The 16,021-nt window shown below is 44.7% G+C and overlaps 1 protein-coding gene across 2 annotated transcripts in view; it reads left to right on the top strand.

The window, feature by feature from the left end:
* Positions 1-8,903: 8,903 nt before the first annotated feature.
* Positions 8,904-16,021, top strand: part of PYGL (glycogen phosphorylase L) — a 52,496-nt gene continuing 45,378 nt past the window's right edge. The window contains exons 1-2 of one of the 2 annotated variants that reach the window (XM_089907681.1): positions 8,904-9,240; positions 14,308-14,409. In XM_089907681.1, the coding sequence (XP_089763807.1) occupies positions 8,998-9,240; positions 14,308-14,409 (345 nt within the window). In that variant the 5' untranslated portion in view covers positions 8,904-8,997. The remainder of the gene's footprint in view (positions 9,241-14,307; positions 14,410-16,021) is intronic. The other variant, XM_022570581.3, reaches the window with a different exon arrangement.

The raw sequence follows: 16,021 nt of genomic DNA, 5'->3' as shown, positions 1-16,021 counted from the left end.
AAACTTAAGATTTATACACCTGTCTGTATACTTTACTGCTATAAAAATATTACTCATGGGGACTTCCCTGGCGGTCCAGTGGTTAAGGCTCTGCGCTTCCAATGCAGGGGCACGGGTTTGATCCCTGGTCAGGGAACTAAGATCCCACATGCTGCGTGGTGTGGCCACAAATAAATAAATAAATAGATAAAATAGTAAAAAATAAAATAAATATTAACCAGAAAGGAGGGTTTTACAAAGAGCTTATACATCAAAAACAGATATAGTAATTACGGTTCTTTTAGTAAATGTTCAATAACTCTAAGAACCTGATCAACAGTATATATGTAATGCCTGTTTCTCCAGATTTTATGCGTCTTTGAGTCGGAGGAATCTCGTTAACTCCAGCGCAAATGTCTGGGTCTTGCTCCCATTTTCCATAGCAAACCTCCACGCCCTGTGGACCAAGTCGTGTGTTTCTGGGAGCCTCCATGTGCTCCCAGTCATGCTGGCAATTCCTCTGCCCATTGAGCCAAGTGCTTCCTCCAGACCCTCTAAGCTGTGCAGGAGTGAAGCGCAAGAGATTGAGTCACCTGCTCAGGTGGGATGTTAAAACAGTGTTTCTTGGTTCTGAGTACTTTTTATAAAGCTCAGTGAGAAAACTCTTTCAGTTTTTACTGACGGCCTTCTACGTGCTCGTGGAAATCATGCGTCTAGATACTTAGACCAGGGTATAAAGAAACTGCTACAGTGCCCCATCAGACTTACTGCTCCCCTCTGACAGCTAAGGTTTCTTGCTGGCTCAAGCTCATCAGCAGATCCCTTCTACCCTTAGGGTGATTTCCTGCCCAGGAAACTCCTCAGCCTCCAGCAGCCTCCCACAGCTGGACATGCCCTCACCCCAGCAACGGGAAGGGCATGACTTCTTTCCCCATGATTCCAACCTTCCCTGGGTGTATTCATGTCACTCAGGCCTGTTTCACCAGTTCACTGATGTGCTCAGACAGGCCTGAAAACCTGTGATAGACCCCAGATAAACCAGTGTAGCAATCCCTCTACTCTGCTACTTTAATATTTGCAAACTCAGATGCTTCACTCATATGGGAGCCCAAGCCACCAGTATACCCAACTCTGAGTGTGTTCTAAATCTAGCATAAGAATGTTAAGATTCTTAAAGACACAGACGTAGAGAATGGACCTGAGGACACGGGGAGGGGGAAGGGGAAGCTGGGACGAAGTGAGAGAGTGGCACGGACATATATACACTACCAAATGTAAAATAGATAGCTAGTGGGAAGCAGCCGCATAGCACAAGGAGATCAGTTTGGTGCTTTGTGACCACCTAGAGGGGTGGGATAGGGAGGGTGGGAGGGAGATGCAAGAGGGAGGGGATATGGGGATATATGTATACGTATAGCCGATTCACTTTGTTATACAGCAGAAACTTACACGACAATGTAAAGCAATTACACTTCCATAAAGATGTTTTAAAAAATGTAAAAAAAAAAAGAATGTTAAGATTCTTAACAGAATGTTAAAATCTTCTTTTTTAAAAAGACTTCTTCAATGTTCTGTGTGAGAATAAATTATTACTTTAGATGTCAATACATCTACATCTAAGATTTTGAAAGGGAGAAAGTGCCATCTATTTTATTCTCTGGCTAGAGGGATGAAAATAGCCAATTTTGATTCATCTTCTTCAGAATACAGGTAATTTTTGTTTGCTTGTTTTTCTTTTATTTTATTCAAGTATAGTTGATTTACAATGTTGTGTTAATTTCTGCTGTACAGCAAAGTGATTCAGTTACACACACACACACACACACACACACACACATATATATATATACATTCTTTTTCATCAGAATATAGGTAATTTTTTCAGAGTTGCATAAATATCTGGAACAAAGAAAGAGAAATAAAGCAATAATTAAAATTGCAATCACATCCTCTGCTGAACCACTGGATGGCCTGAGATGTTGAGTTCAAATAGAAAATTCCTCCACCTGCTGGTATAAGCTTGACTCTGCAGTTCTCACACTTAAATCTCAAAAATATAAAATGATGATTTGTCATGAAAATTATGGGTGGAGTGAAACTTCATGTTTTCATCTTAAACTGGAAATGTACTGTGATCCCATGACTAATATACTATGATTCAAGGGTATGGAGGAAGAAATAGCACTTCCAAGAAGAAAGAGAAACAGCTGTTGTCATTTGGCTTCAAGATGAATACAAGATGCTCTTTCCTTCCTGTGAACTGAGCACTTAAGTTCTGGGCTAACTGTTTTTTCCTTCAGCGTACTCTGCCTTGTATTTTCATGTGAGTGTGGTGCCTTAACCTAGTTTAAAAGTTCTTGGTAAGGCAGAGACCGTGGCCTGTATTTTTTGTACCATTAACAGTGAGCACAGTTCCTTGCATACAATGGGTGCTCTTTCAATGATTGATTTGTTGACTTTCCAAGTTGGTCCATCCTTCCAGTTCCTTCTTTCACCGGGAACATGACCAAAAGGGAGTCCTCTATAGTCATTGTTGTAAAATGACCACTCCCACGATATACTTAAGTATAAAGGGGAGAGGGGAAGCAGATAAAGAGAGGGAGTGAGTTCCCAGGAAACCAGGGACCGGGGAAATAATGTGCCTGGATACTCTGTCATCAGTTTGGTTCACTGATGTATCCCAAGTGCCCAGCAAAAGGCTGGACACATAGCAGTTTCTTAACAAATATTTTTTAAATAAATCAATAAATTAAAACATTGAATTTGAAAAACAGAGATAGGCTATGCTATGCGAACCTATGCTGAATGAACTCTAGTACAAACAACAAGAAATGCAAAAAGAAAAGCCTGACATTTGTGCATGAGATCAGCTTTTAATACATCATCCAGACTCCCAGGCTCCATCCTTGAAAACATTAAATGAAAAGGAAGCTATTTTTTTTCTCTGTAATATGTTTTAAGCTGATAAATGTTACCTCAAATCCAAGCATCCTATTGGTTAGAGCTTTAAAGATGGATGATTAACAGCTCAGAGAAGTTAAAAGTGTTTGCATTTGAGAACCTGGTGTTTGTGATTCCTTCAGTTTACTCCTTAAGAGAACAAAATTTTAAGAACAGTAATATTTGTATGGCAGCTATATGTTTTATAGGTAGTCCCCGCAATAAATCTATTACGCACAAAGAACAAGTGAAAATGTGGACCAGCTATGGTCAGCACGACAAAGGCCCTGAGACAAGGTGGCAGGGAGGCTGTCTCTAGTGCACGTTGCATCCTGATTATCTGCTGAAACCCTAGGCTTAGCACACTTCTCACTTCCCTTCCTCTGTCAGGATTTGTTCATATCTCCTTGCAAAACTTTCCCAGAATTTATCTCCTATAAATGTTATTCATTCCCATAACAAGGTGAAAACTTTTTCGGAAACATGAGTCTTGTTGCGTTAGTAATAATACCAGAGGGTAAAGCAGATACAAACAGTACGAAAACTCAGGTGTGTACAAAATGCAGCTTTATTTTTTATACATAATCTGAATTTCTAATTGGAACACTCATTCCTCCAGGAAAGGGAAAATGTGATCTCACTTAACTGGCCCATTCACTCCAAGCACCAGTGGCAGGGGATTGGGGGTGGGAAGCCCAGGCCTTGACAAGTCTCCCCCTGGGTATTTTCTGAGTCAGCCTTCGGCATCCGGTCTTCACCCAAGGGCTATCCCACGCCTCCCTGGGGATGGGAGTCTCTGTGACCGTGCCTAAGCCCTGACTACTGACAGCCTCCTCCCTGAGGTCCTGCTACTTCCCCTGGATCTTCCAGACAAGCAGGGCCACACCCCAGGCTGCTCCCTGGGGTTTCTGCTGCCTCCCCAGGGAGGCAGGCTCCCTCCAGGCTCCTTGCTCCAAGATCAGTGACATCTCTACTCCCCTCACACCCACTGTGATAGCTTCTCACTCCTGTGAATCTTCTCAGACCCCTGGCTCTCATTCAGCGTCTCCCAAATGTTAACCTAGACGAGCTACAAACCAGGAAGGCTACGTCCTTCCTCAGCGAGTAGGAGCACAAGGTAGAGTGGAAAAGTAAACCACCAGGAGAATAAGGGAAATGCTGACTAATATTTCAAAAAATAATCCCATCCTGGGCTTCCCTGGTGGCGCAGTGGTTGAGAGTCCGCCTGCCGATTCAGGGGACACGGGTTCGTGCCCCGGTCCGGGAAGATCCCACATGCCGCGGAGCGGCTGGGCCCGTGAGCCACGGCCGCTGAGCCTGCGCGTCCGGAGCCTGTGCTCCGCAACGGGAGAGGCCACAACAGTGAGAGGCCCACGTACCGCAAAAAAAAAAAGGCCAGAGAACAGTATAAAACAAACTAAGGGGACAGGGTAAGTAGGTCAGCTAAAGTGCAGTGAGAATTCATGCTTACTTAACAGATCCCAAACCTGAAAACAATATGCAAATATTTGAAAACCTCTTCAGCCTCTTATCTGTTAAGTGATCTTGAGCAAACTACTTAACTTCTCCAAGCCTCAGTTTCTTCATCTACAAAATGAGAAGAAGAATAGAACTTGCCCTACAGAGCTGGTAAGAGGATTAAATGAGGGAACACACATTAAGAGCCTAGCCAGAGCCCTTGGAAAATGCTAGCTGCAGATTTGATGAATCTGAAAGTGGTGTGCCAACACAGTAAGCCCTACTTTGGAATATAGTGGCTGTTAACCTATGTTTGTTATCTGATATCTTTCTGGTGGTTACCAGAATGGGCCTCACAGACTTCCAACTGCAGGGAGCATAACTGACCAAGGGCCACGGATGTCCTTGCTGGGCTTGTGAAAAGGCCACGCCTCCCCAGGTTGCTCCCAGCAATGGCTAAGAGAGCATGGGATCTTCCTGGGACTGAGGGCAGTCTGGGATCGTCCCTCCCACTGTTCCCCCCATCTCTTCTTCACTGGGGGTCAGACTTGCATCATAGCCTGAAACTCTACCAGGCTAACTTGGCTCCTTCCCCATTTTCTTTCCTGCAGGCATTTGCCCTAACAAAATCCTTGCATGCTGAATCCTGTCTCGGCATCTGCTTCTCTGAAGACCTGGACTGACACGCTTTCCCAAGTTCTTTTCTGACAGTGGCCAACTTACACTTGTCTTGTGAGGTCTGCACAGTTTGTTCAGCTATTCGCAAGGGCCATTTCATCAGAGCAGCCATGAGGAAGCCACAGCTGAGAAACAGGAATTAAAAGGGGTCATCGTTGCCCAGGCTGGTGTAAACAGAGGTGAGCCACATAAGTCTGACACTTTTTCAGGGAACCACAGTTTTGGGTGTTTCTAGTCAGGGAGAGGCTGAAGGAAAGGTTTTTAAAGATCGTAATCTTCTTGGTCAAGTAACTTAACCTCTCTGGGCCTCAGTGTCCTAGACCAGTACAGAATGAGCAGATGTTAGATTTCAAAGGGACCTGGGAGACCATAAGCTCTGTGTTTCCCAAACTTCAGTTACATTTGTACACTTTTAGGCCAACCCATGTGCCACCCAAATGCTAACTTTTCTTCAAGTAAATTCACTTTAACTTAAAATTTAAAAAGCGAAGTTTACGTCAGAGTGTTAACTGGAGAAGTAAGTATCCTTTACCATAAATGGAAGACAACGTTATTAAATTCTTGTTAGTTGCTAAAACCTGAAGAAGGTGTAGAGTCTGGACCTGCTTTCTGTTAAAAATATAGATTAACAAGTGTTAGAGACCTGCTAACACCAAATACTTTCTAGAAAGAATGGAAGAGAAGTGAAAAGACTATCTGACAATGTGATTCATTGTCATTCAAGACTAGATCTATGCCACACTCCTAAGTCCCCTAAATCACCCCTTTCACATGGGCTTGGACATCCCTCCCCTCATGCTGTAGTTTGGACATTCTACCATTCACAGTTTTTCCACTTTGAGGGATGTGCAACTCAGGGGTGTAGGTTTACTAACCGGCTACAGAATCAAGCAAATAGTGTGTTTATTAGTTCATCATTATCCTGGGTTTCCAACAAGAACTTAGTCCATCTAAGTAGATAGGGGGGCTAGGATCCACCTATTTGAAATTTTCTTAAACGAAACGAAGAAGCAGCAAGTTTGCCTTTGGTGGCTTCCATCTCTTCTTTTGCACCCCCTAATTCCTCACTCCCCATCCAAGCACCCAGACAATTCTTTTGCCTTTTGCTGTTCAGGCCTCCCTGGGAGTAAGATCTACTCAGACCTAGCTTCCCCTCATCTCACTGCTCCACCCTATTTTCCATCTAACTGTTGAACTATTTCACACCAACCCGTGAATGACCCACAACTGGCTTAATGCTGTGACCATCCTAGAGGTATTCAAAACTGCTTTTAGAAACATATTTTTTATCATCTAATTTGTCAAGAGACCTGCCCTTTCAGCCCCCCCTCAAACTTTACCATAGAGGCCTGGTTATTTTAAGATCAACTTTTTTTTTTCATTTATTTATTTTTTATTTAAGTATGGTTGATTTACAATATTAGTTTCAGGTGTACAACACAGTGATTCAACATTTTTATAGATTATACTCCATTTAAAGTTATTACAAAAGAATGGCTATAGTCCCTCTGCTGTACAATATATCCTTGTTGCTTTTTTTTTTCTTTTTTTTTTTTGTCTGCGTTGGGTCTTTGTTGCTGTGCGCGGGCTTTCTCTAGTTGCGGCAAGCAGGGGCTACTCTTCGTTGCAGTGCGCAGGCTTCTCATTGCAGTGGCTTCTCTTGTTGCAGAGCACGGGCTCTAGGCACTTGGGCTTCAGTAGTTGTGGCTTGCAGGCTCTAGAGCACAGGCTCAGTAGTTGTGGCGCACGGGCTTAGTTGCTCTGTGGCATGTGGGATCTTCCTGGACCAGGGCTCGAACCCATGTCCCTGCATTGGCAGGCGGATTATTAACGACTGTGCCACCAGGGAAGTCCCTCATTGCTTATTTATTTTATACCTAGCAGTTTGTATATCTTAATCCCCTCCCCCCCTCCTTCTCTCCACTGGTAACCACTGGTTTGTTCTATCTGTAAGATCAACCATTTTGATGCTGCTCCACTCTCACTTTTAATTCAGGGTATTTCTGGCCTCATCCAGATGGCCAGACCCTCATCCTTGTGTCTCCTAAATGCTTTCCTATGCAGGTCATCAGTACTACAGGCACTGCATATTGTAACTCAGTCCTGGCTCTGCCCCAAAGGCCTAGAGTCTAAAGCCCTGACATTGGGAGGACAAGGGGTCTGGATATTTTGCTAGACCTATGAGATCTGAAGTTGTATTTTGATGGTGAGAGCTGCATTTAGCCTGAGTCAAATAATCCTCCCCCACACACCACATCAACTCAAAATAATCAGCTTTGGTTTATTATTAACAGTAGAGTCCATTAATAAGTTGCACTAAGATTTTTTGGGGGGAAATTCAATTCTGGCAATGGACTGTTTCTAAAATAATAGATTAATACCACATCTTACTGAAAAAGAAAAAGCCTCTGACATCCTTTGCCAATGTTTAAACACACACACACACGCGCACGCGCACACACACACACAAATAAATACCACCAACGCTGGAGGTGAATGGTGCAAAGATCAGCCTATACTGCAGGGTAACACAGACTGCTTTGTTTCCTGTAAACGAGGCAACCAGCCCAGTGAGTTATCCCTTCATTTTACAGGACACACCTTTCTTTTTTCTCCTCCCTCCACCCTGCCTTCGGTTAAACAAGAGGCCAAAGGTAAAAGCCCCTGCCACCTAATCAGCCTGAAGGTCCAACTCAGAACTTCTGATTCTCACTAACTTGTCTGTACAGATGAGCAGTAGGAGGCTTTGACAGGGCAAGCATGAGTCTAAGAGTCAAGAAGCCCGAATTCCTGACTCCTCAAAAACTAAATGAAAGCAAAGGGGGTGCCCTGGGTTTCTTTTCTGATCCTAGATGGGGGGATGTCAAGGACACACAGGGACATGGGACAACCGAAGTAAAAGAGCGCTGACCCTCCAGGATCCCTTCCGAAGCTTGTGGTAGAACGCATTCCAGGTGAGAAATAATAGCAATATTAATAGCAAATAAACCTCCGTAAAACAAAAGTTTGCCAGCAACCTGCTGTTACCTGAAAACTGGGTTCGCCTCTTGGTGGGTGTCGAGCCAAAAGACACAACCAAGCCAAAGATTGGGAGAAGGAAGGATTTATTACTTGCAGCAAGTAAGGAGAGCACCCGGAATCCTTCCCAAAGCAGAGTCTCCCTGAACAGCAAAACTGGGGATGTTTTAAGCTAAGGGTACATGCATATTCATGAAAGGGCTGGAGCAGAGGAGAACTCAGCAAAGAATTGGGGCAAAGGTAGACAGAAGCCAAGCTTTCGTTGACTTAAGTCATGAGGGTCAACATCATCATTCCATCATTCCATCATTATCACTGAGACCTCTTCAAGGACAAGCATTGTGGCCAGGCTTAGATCACAACATGGCTTAGGCCAAAAATGCCTTCTCTTACGTCAAGAAAGCCATGCAGGTGGTTCCCATCTCCAGGGACCTTCTCCCCCTGCCCCCCATCTGCTTACAACGCTTTCACACCAGACATCCTCTTTCTACCCAAGACTCTAGAGTGAGGAGGCAGGATAAATTCCCTCCTCTACTCACCCCCCAGCCCCATTCCCCAGATCCGGAAGGAGGCGTCAGAGTGTCCACGTGAGTCACCAAAGGTCCCACCTTCAACTGCCAAGAGTATTCAGCCCAGGTCCCTGGCCGCCAGCCCCCCACCTCCACCCCCTGGCATATCGGGTGCGCAGAGGTCGCGACAGGTGCTCTCCCATCGCCCTACGCGCCCTGCCCGGCCCAGAGTCAAAGGGAGTGGCCAGGGTTTCCCTCCGCCTCTCAGGAGGGCGGGCTGCAACCCCGGGCGGCGCCGCACCGAGGGGCGGGCTTCAAACTTTTCGCCGACTCAAAAGCGGCGAGAGGCGCAGGGCGACTCCGACCCTGTCCTGCCGCCGGGCGTCTGGAGCCGAACGTCCTGCTCGCCGCCGCCATGGCCAAGCCCCTGACCGACCAGGAGAAGCGGCGGCAGATCAGCATCCGCGGCATCGTGGGCGTGGAGAACGTGGCCGAGCTGAAGAAGGGCTTCAACCGGCATCTGCACTTCACGCTGGTCAAGGACCGCAATGTGGCCACCCCCCGCGACTACTTCTTCGCGCTGGCGCACACGGTGCGCGACCACCTGGTGGGGCGCTGGATCCGCACGCAGCAGCACTACTACGAGACGTGCCCCAAGGTACGCGCCCGGGCGCGGGGGGTGGGGGTGGGGGGGAGGGGGGCTCCTCGCCGCCCCTCGCCGGGTCGTGCCCTTCCGGGACCATGCGAGTCCAGCATCCGGGCGCCGGGGCGGTGTCCGCGGCGGGGTGGGTGGAGGCCCCGGAGTGACCTCTCCTCACCCCGTTCTTGCCCCACGCGAAGTCCGGCGTAGAGCGTCTGGGCGGCGGGTGGGCAGCCCAAGGGACAGATGCGGCCCTCCGCCAACACCCCGTTCACCTCTCGTGGGCCTCACTGCGCTTCCTGCCCCTGGGGACCGCCTGGAGCCGACGCCCAGGCCTACCTCGCCTGTCCACTTGCTTCACAAACTTTTTTGGAGCATTCCTCTCAGCGTTTACTCTGAGATATAGGGCGGCTCCTCTCTGTATGCCAGACACAGTTCTCGGCCCCAGGCAGTCGACCCAGAACAAAACGGATGAGAACCCTGCCTCGGGGAAGGTGAATGTTTAGGGAGGGAGACAAATGCAAAGGTCGTCAAAAGGTAATAAGAATTAAGGGGAGGTAGGTGGGGAAGAGTGGGAAGAAGGTGCTTCGGAGCCCATAGAACTTTTGGAGGACTAGATGGGAGTTTCGCGGGAGACCCGGGCTTGTCGTAGGTACTGCCCGAGTGTGGTGAAGAGGGAGGGGTAGAGGTCCCACCCCATGGTCAGAGCTCTGAGCGCCCCCCGCCCCTCGCCCAACACGCAGTTCCTAGGAGTGGGGTGTGGAGCTTCTGGACTTCCTTGATTCCTGCGGACTGGAGACCGAGGGCCAGGCCACCCGGGAACTGCTGAGGACTGCTGTTCACAGACAACCCCTACCCAGTGCGCGGGAGCTAGAGTGGACGCTGCTGGGCGCACGGAGGAACACTATTTCCACCTGGCCAACCTGGGAAGGCGGGGTGGGGAGGACTGAGTAGGACTTGGCAGCCAGAGGGATTGTGTTGTGTAGAGTGTGGGTGAGAGAGCAGCTCTGGCAGCAGCAGTGAGGATGGTTGTGCGTCTTGAGAGAGGAAGCTGGAAACGCCGGTTGGAGGCATATTGGAAAGGGTGAATGATGGGAATATCCTGGAGGTAGTGGGAAATACACATAAACATTTATTAGGATTTTTTTTAATATGTAAAGCATGAAAAAGAATAGCCCATATTCCAAGTGCTCAAAGAACCCCTAAGCAAAACAGTCCTCAGAGTGAGAAATTGCAGCTGTAACAGAGCTTTCAAATGGAAAGTAACTTCCCCGCCCCTGAGGCTTAGGCCTCTACCCAAAGGTAGCAACTGCTAAACTATATCGTCAGAAAACACTTTATGTATACATATATTTACCGTAATTTTTATTTGCATAGAGGGGACTGCACCTTACATTAAAAATTATTATTTAAGTTTTTAAGCTGGAGAGTGAGATGATGAGCTGTATTTTAGAGCCTGCCCCCCTCCCCTCCCCACACACTTCCAAAGCATTTAGTGCCATAGAACACAGTCGCCTTGTACGTTTCTCCTCCAGTGACTTATCTGGTACTTTACGGTTTTCTTGTTCTCTTGTTCGTTTCTGCACTGGGCAAGCATTTCTTACTTACGCAGGTATAAACCAGGTATTCTGATAGTGATACAAGTGAACAAGATCCAGTCCACACGTGTTCATAAAGTGTCTGCTCTGTGACAGTCATGCACATAACAGAAGGTCCCTGCCCTCAGCACGGAGTGGAGCCAGTAGGTGTGTCCAGCCTTCTCTCCCACCTCCCCTGCTTTCCAGTAACTGCAGATGAATCCCAAATCTGGATCTCTAGTCTCAATTCCTTTTCTGGCTCCATTCCTACATTTGTAAGTGCTCGGTAAACATACCTAGATCTCCCCTTATTCCCTTAAACTCAGCATGTTAAAAACTCAAATCATCATCCCTCCCAATCCTGCCGTCTCTTCTGTGTTTCTAATGTTAATAGCATTGTCATCCTGACAGTCACCCAGACACAAAACTTTAGTTTCGCCTTTGATTTCCTCCTGTATTCCCCGTTCAACAAGTTGCCAAATTCTGTTGATTTCTGCAGTTTGCCTTGAAAATACCCACTCTCCTCCATTCTCACTTCTCTCTGCCTGAGGCCCTGGCCTCTGGTCTTCGATGAAGTAGATTTCTAAGTGTTTACCTTGCTTCCCAGAAATGGTTGAACTGGCTGCATGCAACTGAATATGGCTAGCAGACTTATTTTATTTGGTCGGTTAGACATCTTTAAGCAGTTTTACTTTCCGTACCTTGGGCAGGACACTCCAGTTCTTGGCCCTGTACTCCACATTGTTTTCTGTGACTGCCTTTACACACTTATTTTCTGTCTGGCTCCTGAAGGCATTTGAGTTTGCAGTCCCATCTCATTCTATGCGTTATAGTCTGATTAAACCTCTTAAAGACATCCATCTTGCCCTCTGCTCAGATCTTTATCACTGGCAGTGTTGCCTTCCACAGTCCTTAAGCACTGAAGGCCCTCCTCAGCCCAGGTGAGCCTGTCCCTCCCATTCATTACCTTGCTCTCCCACCAGGCCAATTTGCCGTCCCCATCCATGCCCTGTTCTCCCCACTTCCGGGCCTCTGCCCACACTGCACCCTTCACCCGGAATGCCCTTCCCACCACGTGGGACTCTGCTCAACTCTTGCTTGCCCTGCAAGTCTCAGTTGTGTTGCCACCTATTCCATACACCTAGTAATTAATACTAGGAACAAATTTAAAGTATTTTTTAAATATTGCTTATTGTTATGTCTTCTTTATTTTATCTATACAAGCCTTTTGAAAATTTCTAATTTTTGTAAAATATACATAAGATATTAGTAATAGAAGTGCATGCATGTAATCTATAAGCTGTATTGGAGATGCTCAAATATTTTACTACCAGAAGTATGTTTTAAATGTTTAGGAACCACTAACTAAGACGATGAGGGAGATCAATTTTTTAAGGTCTTTTATACCCCCAAATATAAGGTGCTATCCCCCCCAAAAAATTTATTTGTGGGAAAATAGGAAACCACCTTAAATTCATGTCCTTGGAAAATCTGTCATGTAACAAGATGCTCTCTATCAACTACTTTATTTTAAGCAGCAACATTTTTTTAGGAAGACCTTGAAATGTCTTAAGAACTCTTAAGTCCATGCTAATTTAGAATCCTTAAAAGGGAGACAAAGAAACTTAACATAGATGTCGTCATTATTCCTGGGGCTATGACCTCACAATTGCAAGTGTTGGATATATATACTGTATTTATAACCAAGCTTTTTATAGATCACTAAAAAGTAAAAAGCAATAGGTAGTGGTTATATTATAGAGATCATGAAAATGCACACAGGGAAGAATGAAAAAAACTGCCCTGATGTTATGTAAATGGATATTTGTGGCTTGAGATGCTCTTTTTTGTGATGCATTGGTACATTGGCGCCAGCAGTTCGGGGGTGAGTGACGCCTTGCACCTCTTTGGCCTGAGTCTGCCCCAGGAAAGATACCTTTTCCCAGCTCACAGAAAGGTATCTAATAAACTAATGAGGGCCCTAATGACAGCATTATAGATATTCAAACAACTTGGATAAAAATAATGATGATGTGGAAATCATTTGGAAAATATTGTTTGATAACATGTTGACTATCCATGGGAAGACTTAGAATTCAATTGTTTCATAAAATGAAAGTAGGGAAAAGTAAGATTTCTGAATTGACATTTTCATATAATATTTTAAGTATATATGTGTAACTAATGATTTAAATATCATAATAGGCATTTCTTCTTTATTTATTTATTTTTATTTATTTATTTTTTTTGCGGTACGCGGGCCTCTCACTGTTGTGGCCTCTCTCGTTGCGGAGCACAGGCTCCGGAAGCGCAGGCTCAGCGGCCATGGCTCACGGGCCCAGCCGCTCCGCGGCATGTGGGATCTTCGCAGACCGGGGCACAAACCTGCGTCCCCTGCATCGGCAGGCGGACTCTCAACCACTGTGCCACCAGGGAAGCCCCTTTTTTTATTTTTATAATAGGCATTTCTTATATTGAACTATATTCATTTTTTTTTTTTTTTAGTACTTCCTGGTTGACCAAATCCTTTTCTTTGGGGTTCTTCCTATTGAGAAATGGGGAAGTCCCTAAAATTTGAGGTGACTTTATATTGATACTGATGCATTTACAGATTTTTATTGTTTTGTTTTGTGTTTGGTGAAAAAGAAAAGAGGAACTGATACAGAGAGTAAGATATTTTATAAGAGGATGATGAAGTTACTGACCCTTTTTGTTTTTTTGACTAGTAAACTGTGCTTGTATTTTAAAGGGTTTTAGGAAAGTCTGAGCTTTGCACCTTTTGCTTTCAACTCTGATTACTATTGATATTTACTTGGCTTTTACTATGTCAAAGGCAAACAGTTTCTAACCTGATAGAGAAATGTCCTATTTCACCAAGAACAGACACCAATAAACCTGAGGCAGTCTTTTGTTATACAGAAGGAACTATTGCCAGTTCATAGACTTTCTAGGATAATTTTAATTCTAAAATATTTAATTATAATATTACTTGCAGTAACAGTTAAGGAGGAATACTTTGTAGCCATTGGGTGTATCTTGAAGGAGTTAATCTCTGTGTTTCTTGGATGACTTGAGATGCTCACAGCCAACCCCACCTGACCCTCATCCTGTAAACATTTTACAGATGAATGATGAGCTATGTCAGTCTGACTTCCATTTACCCCAAACATATGTTTTTTCATGAGGCTCATGAACAGGAAGAAAAAACCCACAAAACAGTGAATCTAATGAGTTGGATGAGTTTGCTTTTTTTCCCCTCCCTGGGGGTAAAAGATATATATTTTTTAAGTATTACCACCAAAACCAGGATATGAAATGGTTTTTCCAAAGCCAGTTAGTTATCAGAAGTGCTTTTCTTTAGCCCTTCATGCATCTATAGGAGTCTCATTTGAACCTGAGTTAAAGTAGTTCTGCTTGTTTGTTTCTTATTGGTGACCTTGTGTTTTTACGTTGACAAGTAAGGTTGGCCTCATAGCCGTTAACATGACCTCTCTCTTCTTTGTTTCAGAGGGTTTATTACCTCTCTTTGGAATTTTACATGGGCCGAACATTACAGAACACCATGATCAACCTTGGCCTGCAGAATGCCTGTGACGAGGCCATTTACCAGGTACATTGTCTCCGTATTTCTCTCATTCTCTCCCTTTAAATTTCAAGTTCAACTCAGGAACCTTGGGGATATAGCCACCCCACCCCCCCCCAAAAAATGGTGAAAAATTGCTTCTGTAGACATGGCTATTACAAACTATTAGAAATCTGTAGTACTCCTGATCTCTGGGTTAAGAGGAACAAAGCTAGAGAACTAGTTTTGCCTCATGAGAATTTTGTCCTGCAGTCAGCTTTTGACAGCATTATGCAACAAATTACATTTTAGAAATTAGCATCTGAACAAGCCTTTAAGAAGTACTTGAGTCCCTGCTATCGGAACCACAAGCTTTACTTTGGGTTCCTATATACTTTTTTAAAGGGATCAAAGTTTGACTGTTATTTGTATATCAAGGCAATACGTGAAAGTAATAAACTTTTAAAATTCTGTTGTCATACTTTCTCTTTTGCTTAATGAGATGTAAAATACACTTCCTCTTTAAATGAGGAGCCTGAGGTCTTGAACCTAATGTGCTAATTTGTTTGAATGAACGTATTTAACTGTTTCTCCTTTGACCTTCAAGCATCTTCATACCAAAAATAGTCCTTAACCTTTCTGATGTGGTTAATAGGAGGAACGAGTATTTGCAAAGGTGCACTTTAAGTAAGAGACTGTTCAAGTCGCTTTTGGCCTGGCATAGGGCTTTCGTCCTCTAATGTGGCCAGCTGCTTGTCACTAGGGCTGGTTTCCTTTGTGTGGGTTTAGTAGAGCATTTCGTGTGAAAGAACCATTGCAGCTCCTCTCTGCTTCCCTTTTCTTTGCTTCCCCTGATATCAGCTGAAAAAAATATACCTCCTTTGCACCATAATCTAACCAGGTGGGATGAAGCGACCCATGTCTCCTTGCTCAAGGTTTATAGCCTACTCTAGACTCGCATGTTTAGAATGTTAAAAGTCCTGAGCACTAGCATTAGCAGTTGATGTCACAAGGACCCCAGGACTCTAGTCACCAGGGAGCAAGTTTGAAAGCCCTTTGAACAATGAACAGAAGCAAATCCATTTTTGAACTCTTAGAAGATTTAGTTATCAGGACTTGTGTCAGAAAGCAACTTTTGAATAAGGGTAGGGATCCAAGCAGGTAACCCCACGGCAACTGGGGCATCCACTTCAAGCATAGTTACATCTTGTGCGTATGTTTTCAAATGTGTAAATTATGTTTCCATGTAAAATTTCATGGATTGCATCACTTTCAGATTAAGAATGCAGTCACTTCCCAATGGACCATTATTAGCCAGGCATGGGCTAGATTATTATCTAGTCAGCAGAGGACAGGTCGTTTAGTTTATCTGGCCATCAATTTCCTCATTGTAAGATGAACAGTCCAAAGTGACCTCTACAGCTGCAGAATTTTGATATGAGTCCACACTGCTGCTAGTGACCTCTGGCTGTGCGGGTCCCAACACTTTGTGGCAGGGAGCTGACTGGCAACCAATTCCATCCATCCCCAAGGTCACAGATGCTCCTTGGCCTCCCACAGTCTCTCTCTCTCTTTTTTTAATTGACTATAGTTAATTTACAGTGTTGTGTTAGTTTCAAGCGTACAGCAAAGTGACTCAGCTGTATAGTCTTTTTTAGTT

The sequence above is a fragment of the Delphinapterus leucas genome, chromosome 2 (assembly GCF_059928025.1).
Source record: "Delphinapterus leucas isolate spDelLeu-1000000601 "Yukka" chromosome 2, BTC_Dleu_Yukka2, whole genome shotgun sequence".
Lineage (NCBI taxonomy): Eukaryota > Metazoa > Chordata > Mammalia > Artiodactyla > Monodontidae > Delphinapterus > Delphinapterus leucas.
This window is presented reverse-complemented; position numbering and strand designations above follow the sequence as displayed.